The following is a 14,197-nucleotide window of genomic DNA, read 5'->3' on the forward strand; positions in this document are numbered from 1 at the left end:
GGAGAAGGTGCACAGTAATGTTAACCTTGTAGAATCTGGAGAAGGTGCACAGTAATGTTCACCTTGTAGAATCTGGAGAAGGTGCACAGTAATGTTAACCTTGTAGAATCTGGAGAAGGTGCACAGTAATGTTAAGCTTGTAGAACAAGGAGAAAGTGCACAGTAATGTTAACCTTGTAGAACCTGGAGAAGGTGCACAGTAATGTTAACCTTGTAGAACAAGGAGAAGGTGCACAGTAATGTTAACCTTGTAGAACCTGGAGAAGGTGCACAGTAATGTTAACCTTGTAGAACCTGGAGAAGGTGCATAGTAATGTTAACCTTGTAGAACAAGGAGAAGGTGCACAGTAATGTTAACCTTGTAGAACCTGGAGAAGGTGCACAGTAATGTTAACCTTGTAGAACCTGGAGAAGATGCACAGTAATGTTAACCTTGTAGAATCTGGAGAAGGTGCACAGTAACGTTAACCTTGTAGAATCTGGAGAAGGTGCACAGTAATGTTAACCTTGTAGAACAAGGAGAAGGTGCACAGTAATGTTAACTCTGTAGAACCTGGAGAAGGTGCACAGTAATGTTAACCTTGTAGAATCTGGAGAAGGTGCACAGTAACGTTAACCTTGTAGAATCTGGAGAAGGTGCACAGTAATGTTAACCTTGTAGAACCTGGAGAAGATGCACAGTAATGTTAACCTTGTAGAATCTGGAGAAGGTGCACAGTAATGTTAACTCTGTAGAATCTGGAGAAGGTGCACAGTAATGTTCACCTTGTAGAATCTGGAGAAGGTGCACAGTAATGTTAACCTTGTAGAACCTGGAGAAGATGCACAGTAATGTTAACTCTGTAAAACCTGGAGGATATTCAAGGTAATGCAGCAGTGAAGATTTTCTGGAGCAGCATGCCTCTAAGAAGTCTCCATGAGGAGGAGATTTAGTAGAGCTTCATAGAGTGGCATGTCAGTGTAGGGGCCTGGTGACTAGTCCCTGTAGGCGATGATGATGATTAAGTCTGTAGCCTTTTGGTCACAATAATTACGTTACACTGGTCTACAAGGAGAAAGCCTCAGAAATGAAAGTAGCTAAATTTTACCAGAATTGGGTCACTTATAAAGGAAAACTAAGTCCTGAGTGTTAATTGGCTCCACTTTCCAAGATACAGCTTCAGGTCAAAATTGCATCAAAATAATTCAAAATTAGAAGGAGGATGTGCGATTATGCTCCATAACTTTTCTGCAAAATGTGATATAGCAGTGAGGATGGTGCCACACCAATCATTAAAAATTTATCTTTTTATTGATACCAATAACATATCTTTCCATTCATTTATTGTTTTTTTTTCATATAACATTTTCATGCTTTTTTTCATGAAAAACTGACCGAATTGTGGGTGGGTTGGTCCCATTGCTGTGTAGCTTCCCAGACTATTAAGATACAACCTCAAAATTATACGGTTTTAAAGCTTACGAAATATAATGTGAATATCAGATAATTACAGAATACTAGCTCTAACATCAGATTAAACGACAAGGTTCCATCTTTATTTGGTATCTAAACAGCGCTTTTTGGTTTCGAGGCATCTTGGTTTCTGAGGGAAAATATCACGCGACTGTTCCTTGGAAATGTTAGGCAATGACACTTTCACAAGTCACCAAATGTAACTGTATGATGCATAGATCTGGCCAAGACAAATGTACTCTGCAATAAAAGACCAATAAATTACAGTTAGGTAATAATCTTTAGTCTCAAAGTGAAGATAAATTTATAAACTTTCATATGGTACCATTTTCATTGTTCTACCGTACTTTGTCGAGAAGTTACGAGGCATCATGATCATCAGACACCCCCCTCCGTTGTAGGCACATATTCTTGCCTGTGTATAGATAATTATAAATCTTGTGAAATATCGTGAAATATCTTGAAAACTTTAGCCAACCAGCACCTTTATCACCTGTTATCTAATTCATCTAATCAAAATATGTAAGAATTAGCACATTTTATCTCGGAGGTCGATAATTTCCCAAAGTGTGTAGACCAGTGTTATCGACTTACCGTATGATATATGGACTTGACCTTGATCATTTTTGACCTCGATATTGCCCATTGTGTTTACATGCGTGTTTATTTACATAAGAGTGAATGTCGCCAACATTTTAGCCACTCGTGCTGCTTCTGTCCTCTCGTCTGCTCTAGGGCTGTCAAATTAAAATTTGAACTTCGAATATTCATCGAATTTAAGATAAAAATGCATACTGGAATGCAAAAACTGTGTGCATTTGAATTAAAGATGCATAGCAAGCAATAGCACCAATTTTAATTAAAACGTACTGTTGGAAAAATGACACTCAAGATATTAACAATGCACTAACAATGTTTTTTTGAAGAAAACTCTAGAAAGAATAGTTCTAGTGTTTCAAATAATCCAGTCATAGTCAGTAATGTCGGGGATTGACCTGATTAAGCTGCGTGAGCTGAAGCTGTACAGTGAATGAACACCTGAAGCGCTTTACTAACGGTTAATTAACTCACCCAAACGCATCCTATACACATATGAGATTAAGCAGACATATACACAACACAAATGTAATATTACAACTTGCTTCTGTACAAAATGACATGAATGCACAAGTGAACTTGAACTTAAGTAAGGCGGACAATGAAATAAAACACGGACAATGAATAACTAAAGCATAAAGAAGACAAAAACTATGACTAAAAACAATGTGAAAATTATACTGGAACTGGCCTGAGAGCCTAGGTTAAATCTTTTCATTTTAAAATTTTATGTACTTTAGTTTAAAAATAAATGCACTTTTTTAACAGCCAGGTTTGTTCTTTAAACAATAAACAATATAACAGTGGTGTTTGGTTTGTATTTATTCGTTGCACCCTCTTGTGGACTGTTGATTTAAAAATCTGGTGGTTTTTTGACTTTCCAATTCCAAAGTCTGAATATTCTTAAGAATTAAAAGTTCACTGCTCTTTGAAAGGGTGTATTTGCATCATTATGCTATTACATTATCATTATATCAGTGGCATAAAATGGTCTTAAAATGACAATAATATCATTTATCGCAATTATTTCGGGGACAATATATCGTCCAACAAAAGTAGTTATCGTGACAGGCCTACCTGTTGGGCTGCACTCTGTTTAGACTGCTGCTCGTGATGGATAACCAGCCAATCTAATGATAGAATCAGTGCTGTTCAGTCTTAATAGTACGGTATTGTGCGTACTAGGAATACCACGGAATGCTCAGCAGGTTGGAGTATGCCAGTGTTGTATGCAAAGGAGGCGGAGGCCACACTGTGGTTCATTATCAGACTGGAATATCTTCAGACCTGAACATACAAATAGCATCCTCACACTCCTCAAATGAGGAGCAGCAAGGAGAATCGGCTTCATTCTATAAGCAGGACTCTGCGAAAGGGTGTGAGCTTCTGCTGAGAGTGACAGGATCGATGTCTGATGTCAGGTTGTCCACATGCCTAGAAAGAGATTCAGATTGCTTTCTCATCAGTCATCTTTGGGCATGGACATTTTTGATGCTTGGGGATGTCCAAACTGAAAACCGCTTCTCTATGATGGGCAGTGCCAAGGCTTGTTCATCCTCGGCTCCTTTATCTAGCACAGAGAATGAGGTCATGCAGATGGAGACACAACTCCAGCCCCAGTGTTGTGCATTAGCAGTCCAACTAACATAGCAAGCTAAACAGCTGTCAGCGTGTGGCATACTTGACTTTAGCGTTAGCTGCTTAGCAACAGGCCTGCTAGTCAGGCAACTGTGGGGGCTGCAGAAAGTGGAATGCAACCCAACTGTTATGCATGGTAGCGTAGTCCATCTAAGGTCTGACATGTACGAGGCAAGAAGTAGAAAGGGAAAAGATGGCTGTATGACAGCGGTATTTATATCAAATACTACAGCATGAGGCCACTTCGTGACTTGTTGAAGGTTTCAGCATGAGACCAGCACAAGAAGTGCTGAAGTGCTATGTGATTCTCACCTCACATGTCAGTAAGGAGGAATGAAATTTTTGTCTTCTAATATTATTGTATTCCAGCCCTTTGTAATCCATGACATGGAGACTCTGCATCTGGCTGAGCAGACTCTGGTGGCAAAGATGGTTGGCACTGCAGGTGGACTGCTTGATAAGGATGCAGAAGTGCGGATCTTCCACTGCTGCCAGTGCACGTCGGTGGAGACAGTCACAGAGCTCACAGAGTTTGCCAAGTCTGTTCCAGGCTTTTGCAACCTTGACCTGAATGACCAGGTTGGTGCCATGACAAACAGCAATCAAAAGAGAGAACTTGAAAGTTCATTTTTGCTATTTGGAAGCCAATGGAATGACTTTCCTGTGAATTCAAGGTATTACAATGCCATTGCTTTTTCAGTAGTCCATGTTTAAATGATTCTGGTACTAATCTACTGGTGCTACTGGCCTATTGGGCCATATCTCCATCACTGTTCTTCTCTGCACTCTTTAAAGAGTGGAATGAAAGATAGCATTTCTCCCAACACTTTACTCTTACCTGTCCTCTTTCTAACTTTATATATCTTGTGTTCTTTTTTTAGGTAACACTGTTAAAGTATGGTGTGCATGAGGCACTCTTTGCCATGCTGGCCTCTTGCATGAATAAAGATGGCTTGCTGGTTGCCTATGGCAGTGGCTTCATCACGAGAGAGTTCCTCAAGAGCCTGCGACGACCCATTAGTGACATGATGGAGCCCAAGTTCCAGTTTGCTATGAAGTTCAATGCACTGGGACTGGATGACAGTGACCTGGCCCTGTTTGTGGCAGCCATCATCTGCTGTGGAGGTAAGAGACATGAGTTGATTACCAGAATGCCTACTTTGTGGACACATTTAGTTTTCCATTCTTCATTCTGTGTAATGTGTTGCCACAAACTTTGAATAAATCAGACGAGTTTTATGCTGGGACTGACCAGGTCTCTTAAAACCTATTCTTCTTGTCACTCAGATCGTCCAGGCCTGATGAATGTGCCATACATTGAGCGGATGCAGGAGAGCATCGTCCATGTGCTGCAGCTCCACCTGCAGAATAACCACCCAGACAATAACTTCCTCTTCCCTAAACTGCTGCAGAAACTAGCTGACCTGCGTCAGCTAGTCACAGAGCATGCCCAGTTAGTGCAGGAGATCAAGAAAATGGAGGACACATCACTGCATCCTCTGCTCCAGGAAATCTACAGAGACATGTACTAAGGGAGACTCATGTGCTACTAAATTGTACGGGGCATGGTGAAGGCACAAGAGAACAAGGGAGCGGGTTTAGCCCTACACCTTTTCTAATGATTGAGGGCGAGGGCTTGTCTGACAACTCAGACTTTCTTTTGTTTCTGGAAAATGAGGAAATGCTCTCAGGGGCCTCCGGAATCTGTCCTTCTTAAAGACACAGTGTAACCCTATCTGAAGGGCTGCCAATAAACCTCTATGCACAGGAGACAGTGTCCAGAAAGTAAATGCCAGCCAGCTGTACAGAAGGAATGGAAATCAGGTAGAGGGGTTTTCTTTAGAAAGAACCAGTGTCAGGACAGTCCTAATTCACACTGCACTAAAGTTTCATTGTACTTTTCTGACTTGTGGTTTATTATACTTTCTAAAAATGTATACTAATCTTCATGAACTCCCTCATGGGCTAGAGACTGTGAAAACAAGCCTAGAAATCAGACTTGTTGATACAGCAATATGTCCTTTAAACAGAAATAAGGGTGCATTTGCGTGACGCAGACTTGTTGAAGCCTTTGTAAATCCAAAACATGCAGAAGGAGTGGTATAATAAGAGTTGGTTGTTCAGCAAGAATAGGAAGATTTACATGAAATCTGTATTACATAAATGTGCACAAGATAGAGATATTAAGAGCAAGAATTTCACCAGTAGCACCCAAGTGGGTTCAGATCAGGTTAAAAAAAAAAAAAAAAAGACAAGAAACTACAGGGCTTGTATATGTGTTTTCTAAAAAAAAGGCGTAACAAGTGCATCAACTCATGATTATATACACAACAGTCAAATGACCCTTCATAATCTTGAAATATTTGTGTCATGAATGGTAGCATTTGTTCCTGGGGTTGTATGAATCAGGCTGCTCAATAAGAGTAAGGGTCATGAATTAGGGTCAGTTTGATCCTGTGTCAAGTATTACTAGGATATTTTATTTCCAAGGCAGTTTTTTAACACCTGGTTAGTTCGCTCAGGTCCAAAATCCTTTGTCTGATGTCGGCTCAGTGTTTGTCATTGCATCAATGACAGCCAGATACTGCTTATCGCAGTGAAGCAAAAATGTTATTACACTCCTTTTTGTAAGCTAAACTTGCTATTTCACAAGTTCCTTCATTTTGCTAAAAAAGAAAGGAAATTCAAAAATCATGACTTTTCTTCTGGCAGGTCACTTTCTCATTAATAGCAAAACCACCTCAGCTCTTAATAGATTATTGATCACCCTTAGACTCTTCTACCTTTCCCTGGTCTTTCTTTTGCAGGTGCCCAAGCTTTTCACTGTGCTCATGCGTCTACATATCTATCCAGTTTCCATGAGATGCTCTGCAACAAAGAATTGAATACAGGCATATGTATACTAATTTTTTTCAAACAAAATTCATTTGCGCCTTTTTTCAGATTTTAAACAGCTAGCATTTCTGATGTAAGTGTAGAACTTGAAGCTTAATAAAGCAGGTCTTTTGGGGGCATTGGTTGTTGCAATTTCTTATTGCAGGATCTTGTTTCTTTTTGGTGAGATCTAGTGTCCTCCCTCGGTTTAGCCGCAGCTCCCCTGTATTATTGAAATGGTTCTTGGGGCATTGCGAAATTCTTCCTGAAGGAGGGTTGAGGATTTGAGTCGCTCCAATCTTGCCTTCAGAACCCTGCAGCTTCAAGTAGTAATCAATGGCTGGGGCAAGTCATTGTTTTAAATAAATGAAAAATAAATTACAAATTAAGACACAAAGCAGTCAAACTACATTTAGAATATGAAACATGAATGTTAGAGAATGCTTAAATACATACTATAGAAACTTAGCATGTTTAAGGTTTAATGATGTTTTGCGTGGTGACATGGTGCAAATCAGTTAAATAATAAGGAAACTTTTATGGGCATATTTATTAAGAAGGCTGTTGGCTGATTAATCACGACAAATTTTTAATAAACATTTTTGTGGTTGTTTGCTTAATTTTATAAATAGCCCTATGTGGAGTGATGAAACACTGTATGGCCAAAAGTTTGTGGACATCTGACCATCACACCCATATGTGCTTGTTGAACATCCCCTTCCAGATTTAGTCCCCACTTTGCTATTATAATAACCTCCACTCTTCTGGGAAGGCTTTCCTCTAGATTTTGGAGTGTGGCTGTGGGGATTTGTGTTCATTTACCCACAAGAGCATTAGTGAGATCAGGCACTGATGTTGGTGAGGAGGTCTGGGGTGCAGTCGGTGTTCCAGTTCATCCCAAAGGTGATCAGTAGGGTTGAGGTCAGGGATCTGTGCAGATCACTTGAGTTCTTCCACTCCAGCCTTAGCAAACCATGTCTTCATGGAGCTCGCTTTGTGCACAGGGACATTGTCATGTTGGATTATGTTTTGGGCTTCTTAGTTCCAGTGAAGGGAAGTTGTAATGCTACAGCATACAAAGACATTCTATACAATTGTGTGCTTCCAATTTTGTGGCAACAGTTTGGGGAAGGAACACATATGGGTGTGATGGTCAGGTGTCCACATACTTTTGGCCATGTTGTGTAGATTAAGAGATGGGTGAGTTTTTAAAGTTTTATAAACGAATCTGTCTATCTAATCTATATTTAATGCGCAACATTACATCTACATTTGTATCAGAATCAGTTTGAGAATGGGCCAGAGAAATCATTAGTAACTGCATTAGACCAATAAGTCACAAATACTTTAGAAATTGTAATATGGCAAGATAATTGTTGCACTGTTAACATTTCCATGAAATATAGGCAGCAAAGTCAAGCCAGTGCGGTTGTGTTAATTCCTCCTGCCTTTTTTTTTCAATATGAATTTTGCTTTTGGCATGGAACTTGATTATGCATGTTTATACTTGGTGCTTTTGAATGTATGCCTCCATATATGTGGAAAAATTTAATTACCTGAGAGATTAACTTTCACTTCAGGTGCCCCCCTCTCTCATGATACTAAGGTATCAGGAGTATATTCAACTGTACCTGTATGTTATGTTTATAGCATGAGCATGTAAACGGTCTTAACAACACAAGGGCCAAAAAAAAAAAAAAAAAAAAAAAACACCAATCCTTCAAGCTGGATCTGAAAGCGTTGTCAGAAACCGACAGCTCTGCATTTGCATTTCTGTTCACAAATACAGTCACGGTAGCCATATTTCCTTTTAAATGGACATAAATGTACTTTTTACCTGTGTATCATATGATAAATATTTTGAAATTGCATTCATATCACCAACCTAGGTAATGTGGGCACCATATACATTTATAGTTGTTTTTAATGGTGTAAATTTTTTATACTAAAGCAAGACGCTGTTAATATACTGTATAAAATATTGTAAAATAGTTGGGATTTATTCAGAGTGCAATTTAAAATAGTGGAATGGTTTGCCAGCTAGCAGAATGTACTATTGTAAACAGAAACACCTACATGAACATGTTTTGTATGTCCCAGTCTTCTTTCTGTTTGTGCCACAGGATTGAGGAGATTTACCCATTTACCCAGGGACGGAGTATTCAGAGACAGAACCCCTTGTTTCGGAGTGTATGAGTGTATTCTTAGCCCATATGACAGACTTTAATCTCAGGTAGAACCTCTATAACGACATGCAAATTTGACAGTTATAATTTTCAATAACTGACATCCTGACATCCGCCAAAGCCAGAAAATGTAGTGTCTGTTCATGGTGCTTCCTGTGGACAGTATAATTATGTTGGCAGGAAGAGTTTATTCATTGTATAACTCTGCATAACTGTTGTATGTATGTATGTATGTATTGATTTTCATGATTTCTGAGTTCTAATTCGCCATTTCACTAAAGCTCATTAAAGCACATGTAATTTCTGTAACACTTGTTTAGCAACATGCTGTAAAATTACACAATCCTGCAGTTCCAGCGCTGAATTGTAATACTGAAAAGGATGAATGAATTGTGTCTTATGATGAATTGTGAGTTCAATTCATAATCGTTAAGTTCAAATACACTTACCATGATTAGACACTATCATCATGTGTTTATTATAATGGCTGCATTGGTATATGAACATGTTGTCTTGTCAGTTTGGGTGTGAATTTATGCTATTTATATGTCAGACATTGGGATGAAAGGAATCTGATTTGACTGCCTTTGTTAAACCTAAGCCAAGAGTCAATACCTGTGCCTTAGCTACAGACTGTTTCTGAACATGGATTATTTAACAGTTTCTTGTCAAGGTTGCATACACAATTTAATAGCCCATTTTTGTTCATGCTACCCCCAGTGAAAACAACTGACAGAATATTGGCTTTGGTGTGTAATAGAGTGCTTAGAGAATAGCAAATGCTTTGTGGATTAAAATAATAATTGCACACATGAAAATTCCACTGTTTTGGATTAGAATTCATAGTGTTTCATTGGAAAAGATTTTAACAATACCTTATCAGGAAAATTGTGTGTTGCAGAATTTATGCTAGCACAGGTCAGAACTAGTGAGGCACCAGTTCTTTAGACAGCATATAACTTCATTTAAAAGGCAACACGTATCTGGATGCTGAAGTCTTTGTCATTTTTTTTTTAATCTTTACAACAAATTAATAGTATGTAGTTAACAAAGCCCACACAATCTGTAAACATTAAAAAATCTATTTGTGAAATCAAACATGCCACTCTGATTTATTTATTTTTTTGGTCAAATGTAGTCTAAAGCCTGTTTAGAGACACCTGCAAACAAGACCACAGTCCAGAGAAAATGGCTAAAGAGTCAGAATGAAAAAACCTGCCAGTAGCAGGTGAAGAGCTGAGATGCATGTCAATATCCACAGGTTCTTGTTGAGTTTGTCCACTAAGGGCATCAGCTATTCCTCCATGTACCTGCATAAGAGGTGCATGTGGGCCTGTTGGGCCTTTCTATATTTAACAATGCTGTGAGAACATCATGTACATGTCTCATGTAGCGTTTCCATTGCTCAAATGTGGGCGGTCAGAGAAGATGGATGGTTGACAGTTAATACAACACCAGAGTCCACTAACACATACTGGCACCAACCCAGTCTTTCCTCCATGTAGACTGCAGCCTGCCAGCCTTTCCTAATTAGAAAGCAGTGTCCTGGGTTGGTGGGCATTGATTAATCTTGCAAGGAGAAGAGTAGGGCTCAGATACCCATCCCAGATGGGGTTCTCCCTTCCAGGCTGGGGAGTAATGGCTTCCTTCATTTGGGTTTGATGCACCAGACTATGAGGCTGCTAGACTACTAGCCACTGCTCCTGATGAGGTTGCTGCCCGCATCCTCAGCCAGTCTGGTGAGTGTCATGGGTTATTAACGCAAGGCATTGATCTAGTTCATTTACTGTTATAGGAAGAGGGTAAGAGAAGAAACTGTAGAGAGTTGGTGCTTGTTGTCGAGAAGTCCTTGAAGGGAGTGTTTGTGTGTTTCAATCCAGGTGCTGTGTTGGAAGGCTTCCCACCAAATGACACAACAGCAACTGTTTGGGGTAGTTATTGCCCCATGGCCAAAGGTGACTGGATCTGGCCCAGCCTTGAGTACAAATTTGTATAACGCTGCTATAACGCTCCATGTATCTATGGAGTTGCTGGCCATGGTGCTGATCTGGGTGTGGCAGTACCCCTAAACAGGCACACGGCATCAGAGTCTACAGTAAATGTCTATCAAGGTCTGTTCTCTTTGCCAAGTAATTAGCTTTTTAATGTACGCCCATGTGTCTCACAGTATGTAAGTATATTATTGTAATTAGTATGTATTTTTAGGTTTCATGTCTGAAGCGTTCAACTTCTTGCTTTGTGAGCAATGTTTTTGCCCACCTGTGTACCAACACTTAGCCCAACTATTGTGCTTACTTGCATAAAATGCTCCCACTGTTCTTCCTCAACATGCTTCTTCTCAGTTAATGAATATTTAGCACTGCAGTACTTTTATCACAACTAGCTCCTCAAACAGTAGATGCTTGGATTATATAATGCCTCTCTTATACACTCCTGTGCAAAAAAAAGGGCCAAGCCCAAAATGGCAAATATTAAGCTTTTAATGGTCTTAACAACAAATCATTGGTCAGAAAATCAGCAAGAATTAAACAAATGCACTCCTGAGAGCTCCTGTGCCACCATTTGCTCATATACTTTTGCTGCAGTGAACTGTTTGGAGAAAAGCTAGAAACAGGGAAAGTCACTTATATATAGTCTTCTTTACGCAAAGGTAAAATCATGATAATTAAAATGTTTGATGTAAAATTCAAACAAACACATGTCTGGGTCTGGGTGTACAAAATTTTCAAAAATATCTTCTAGGATGTTTTTTTTTTCTTAAAAGATTAGTCATTATTTGGTTATCTGCCTCACCTGATGCAGCCCATCAAGGGCCACAAGGCTTAAACATTTAAAGAAATTAAAGGAAAAGGCTATCCTATACTAAGTTCCTTTATCTATTTGTTTAATTCTTGGTCATTTCCTGACCAATGATTTGTTGTTAAAACCATTAAAAGCTTAATATTTTGCCATTCTGGGTTTGGACCTTTTTTTGTGTAAGTCTTAGAAGTGTCTGCAAAATATATTAACATAGTGTATATAGAAAAACTGTGGGTGCAGATGGCTGAAGGGTTTCAGGGTTGGTTCTCATATAAAACTCTCATATAGAACAACTACACATAGAGCTGTTTTTTGGCTAAGGTCTATAAATGTGATCTCAATGATTCTGACCATGGTATGATTGTTGGTGCCAGATGGGCTGGTATGAGGCTACAGTAAATCAGATATCCACTCTGTACAATTGTGGTGAGCAGAAAAGCATCTCAGAATGCACAACACATCAAACCTTGAGGAGGATGAGCTACAACAGCAGAAGACCACATCGGGCTCCACTTCTGTCAGCCAAGAACAGACAGCTGAGGCTACAGTGGGTACAGGCTCACCAAAACTGGACAGTTTTGGAAATACGTAGTCTGGTCTGATGAATCTTGATTTCTGCTGAGGACAGGGTCAGAATTTGGCACCAACAGCATGAATCCATGGACCCAACCTGCCTTGTGTCAACAGTCCAGGCTGGTGGAGGTGGTGTAATGGTGTGGGGAATGGTTTCTTAGCACACTTTCTTGGCCCATTTACCAATTTACCCATCTTTTAATGGCTAATTCCAGCATGATAATGCACCATGTCACAAAGCAAATATCGTCTCAAACTGGTTTCATGAACATGACAATGAGTTCAATGTTCTTCAGTGGCCTTCGCAGTCACCGGATCTGAATCCAATAGAACACCTTTGGGATGTGGTAGAACGGGAGATTCACAGGGAGAACGGGAACGGGAGATTTTTTAGATGCACCTAAAAAAAAATCAGCAGGAATTGTGTAAGGCAATCATGGCAACATGGACCAGAATCTCAAAGGGATGTTTCCAACATCTTATGGAATCCATGAGCAAAGAGAGACCCTACCCAGGGTTAGTATAGTGTTCCTAATAAAGTGCTCAGTGACTGTGTATTTTCCATTGAGGATACAGGAATAACCCTATGCACAAGCAAATACACCCACATTTGGAATATAAAACTCACAGAGCTAATAAATTGCATGTCAAACATGATAAACACATCTGATCAGGTGACAGGGGGAAAAATCTAAGCATAGGCAGTGATTATTTGATCTAAGAGTAGCTTTATATAGTCTTGTTGCTGCCAGACTCAAAACTATGTCTTTGTATGACTTTGGTGCCATCTGTTGGCTATCGTGCAACAGTAAATTCTTGGTATAATTTGTTGCTGTAAAAATGGAACATGCTACTAAATCTCACCCTGAACTCTATGTAGTACACAACATGAATTTATTTAATGGCAAAATGTCACAATATTCAATATTTTTAAAATTTGTTCCCCTGGTACCAATCCTGGGCTAGTGGGTGGGGACTGTGTGGGCAAATCTAATGATGGGGTGGGCCAAGCCCCCCATTGTATAATTGTATAGAATGTCTTTGTATGCTGTAGCATTACAAATTCCCTTCAGTGGAACTAAGAGACCCAAACCTTTTCCAGCATGATGTGGGTGCAGATGGCTGAAGGGTTTCAGGGTTGGTTCTCATATAAAACTCTCGTACAGAACAACTACACATAGAGCTGTTTTTTGGCTAAGGTCTATACATTGACCCCTGTGGTTTGAGTATTTCTATAACTGCTGATCTCCTGGGATTTTCACACACAACAGTCTCTAGAGTTTACTCATAATAGTGTAATGAAGAAATAACATCCAGCGAGCGTCAGTTCTGCAGACGGAAATGCCTTGTTAATGAAAGACAACAACGGAGAATGGCCGTTTAAGCTGACAAAAAGGCTACAGTAACTCAGATAATCACTCTGTACAATTGTGGTGAGCAGAAATGCATTTCAGAATGCACAACACATTGAACCTTGATGGATAGGCTACAACAGCAGAACAACACTTCAGCCAAGAACAGAAAGCTGAGGCTGCAGAGGGTACAGACTCACCAAAACTGGACAGTTGAAGACTGGAAATATGTAGTCTGGTCTGATGAATCCCGATGAATTCTGCTGAGGCACACAGATGGTAAGGTCACAATTTGGCACCAACAGCATGAATCCATGGACCCAACCTGCCTTGTGTCAACAGTCCAGGCTGGTGGAGGTGGTGTGTTGGTGTGGGGAATGTTTTCTTGGCACACATTCTTGGCCTTTTTACCAATTTAACCATCTTCTAATGGTTAATTCCAGCATGATACTGCACCATGTCACAAAACAAATATCGTCTCAAACTGGTTTCATGAACATGACAATGAGTTCAAAGTTCTTCAGTGGCCTTCGCAGTCACCGGATCTGAATCCAATAGAACACCCAAAACGTAGCCTGGTCTGATGAATCTCACCACCTCGATTGAGGACCTGCTTTGCCAAATGTGGAGTGAAGAACTCGAGTGTCCTGCACAGATCCCTGACCTCGACCCCACTGAACACCTTTGTGATGAACTGAACACCGACTGCACCCCAGACCTCCTCA

The 14,197-nt window shown here is 39.8% G+C and overlaps 1 protein-coding gene across 4 annotated transcripts in view; it reads left to right on the forward strand.

Annotated features, from left to right (window-relative positions):
• pparab (peroxisome proliferator-activated receptor alpha b) overlaps nt 1-9,846 on the forward strand; it is a 28,351-nt gene extending 18,505 nt beyond the window's left edge. For 3 of the 4 annotated variants that reach the window (XM_026918755.3, XM_053236650.1, XM_053236651.1), the window contains exons 6-8: nt 4,058-4,267; nt 4,570-4,813; nt 4,976-9,846. In XM_026918755.3, the coding sequence (XP_026774556.1) occupies nt 4,058-4,267; nt 4,570-4,813; nt 4,976-5,220 (699 nt within the window). In that variant the 3' untranslated portion in view covers nt 5,221-9,846. The remainder of the gene's footprint in view (nt 1-4,057; nt 4,268-4,569; nt 4,814-4,975) is intronic. The other variant, XM_053236652.1, reaches the window with a different exon arrangement.
• The last annotated feature ends 4,351 nt before the right edge of the window (nt 9,847-14,197 follow it).

Source organism: Pangasianodon hypophthalmus, chromosome 9, assembly GCF_027358585.1.
Source record: "Pangasianodon hypophthalmus isolate fPanHyp1 chromosome 9, fPanHyp1.pri, whole genome shotgun sequence".
In the NCBI taxonomy this organism is placed as follows: domain Eukaryota; kingdom Metazoa; phylum Chordata; class Actinopteri; order Siluriformes; family Pangasiidae; genus Pangasianodon; species Pangasianodon hypophthalmus.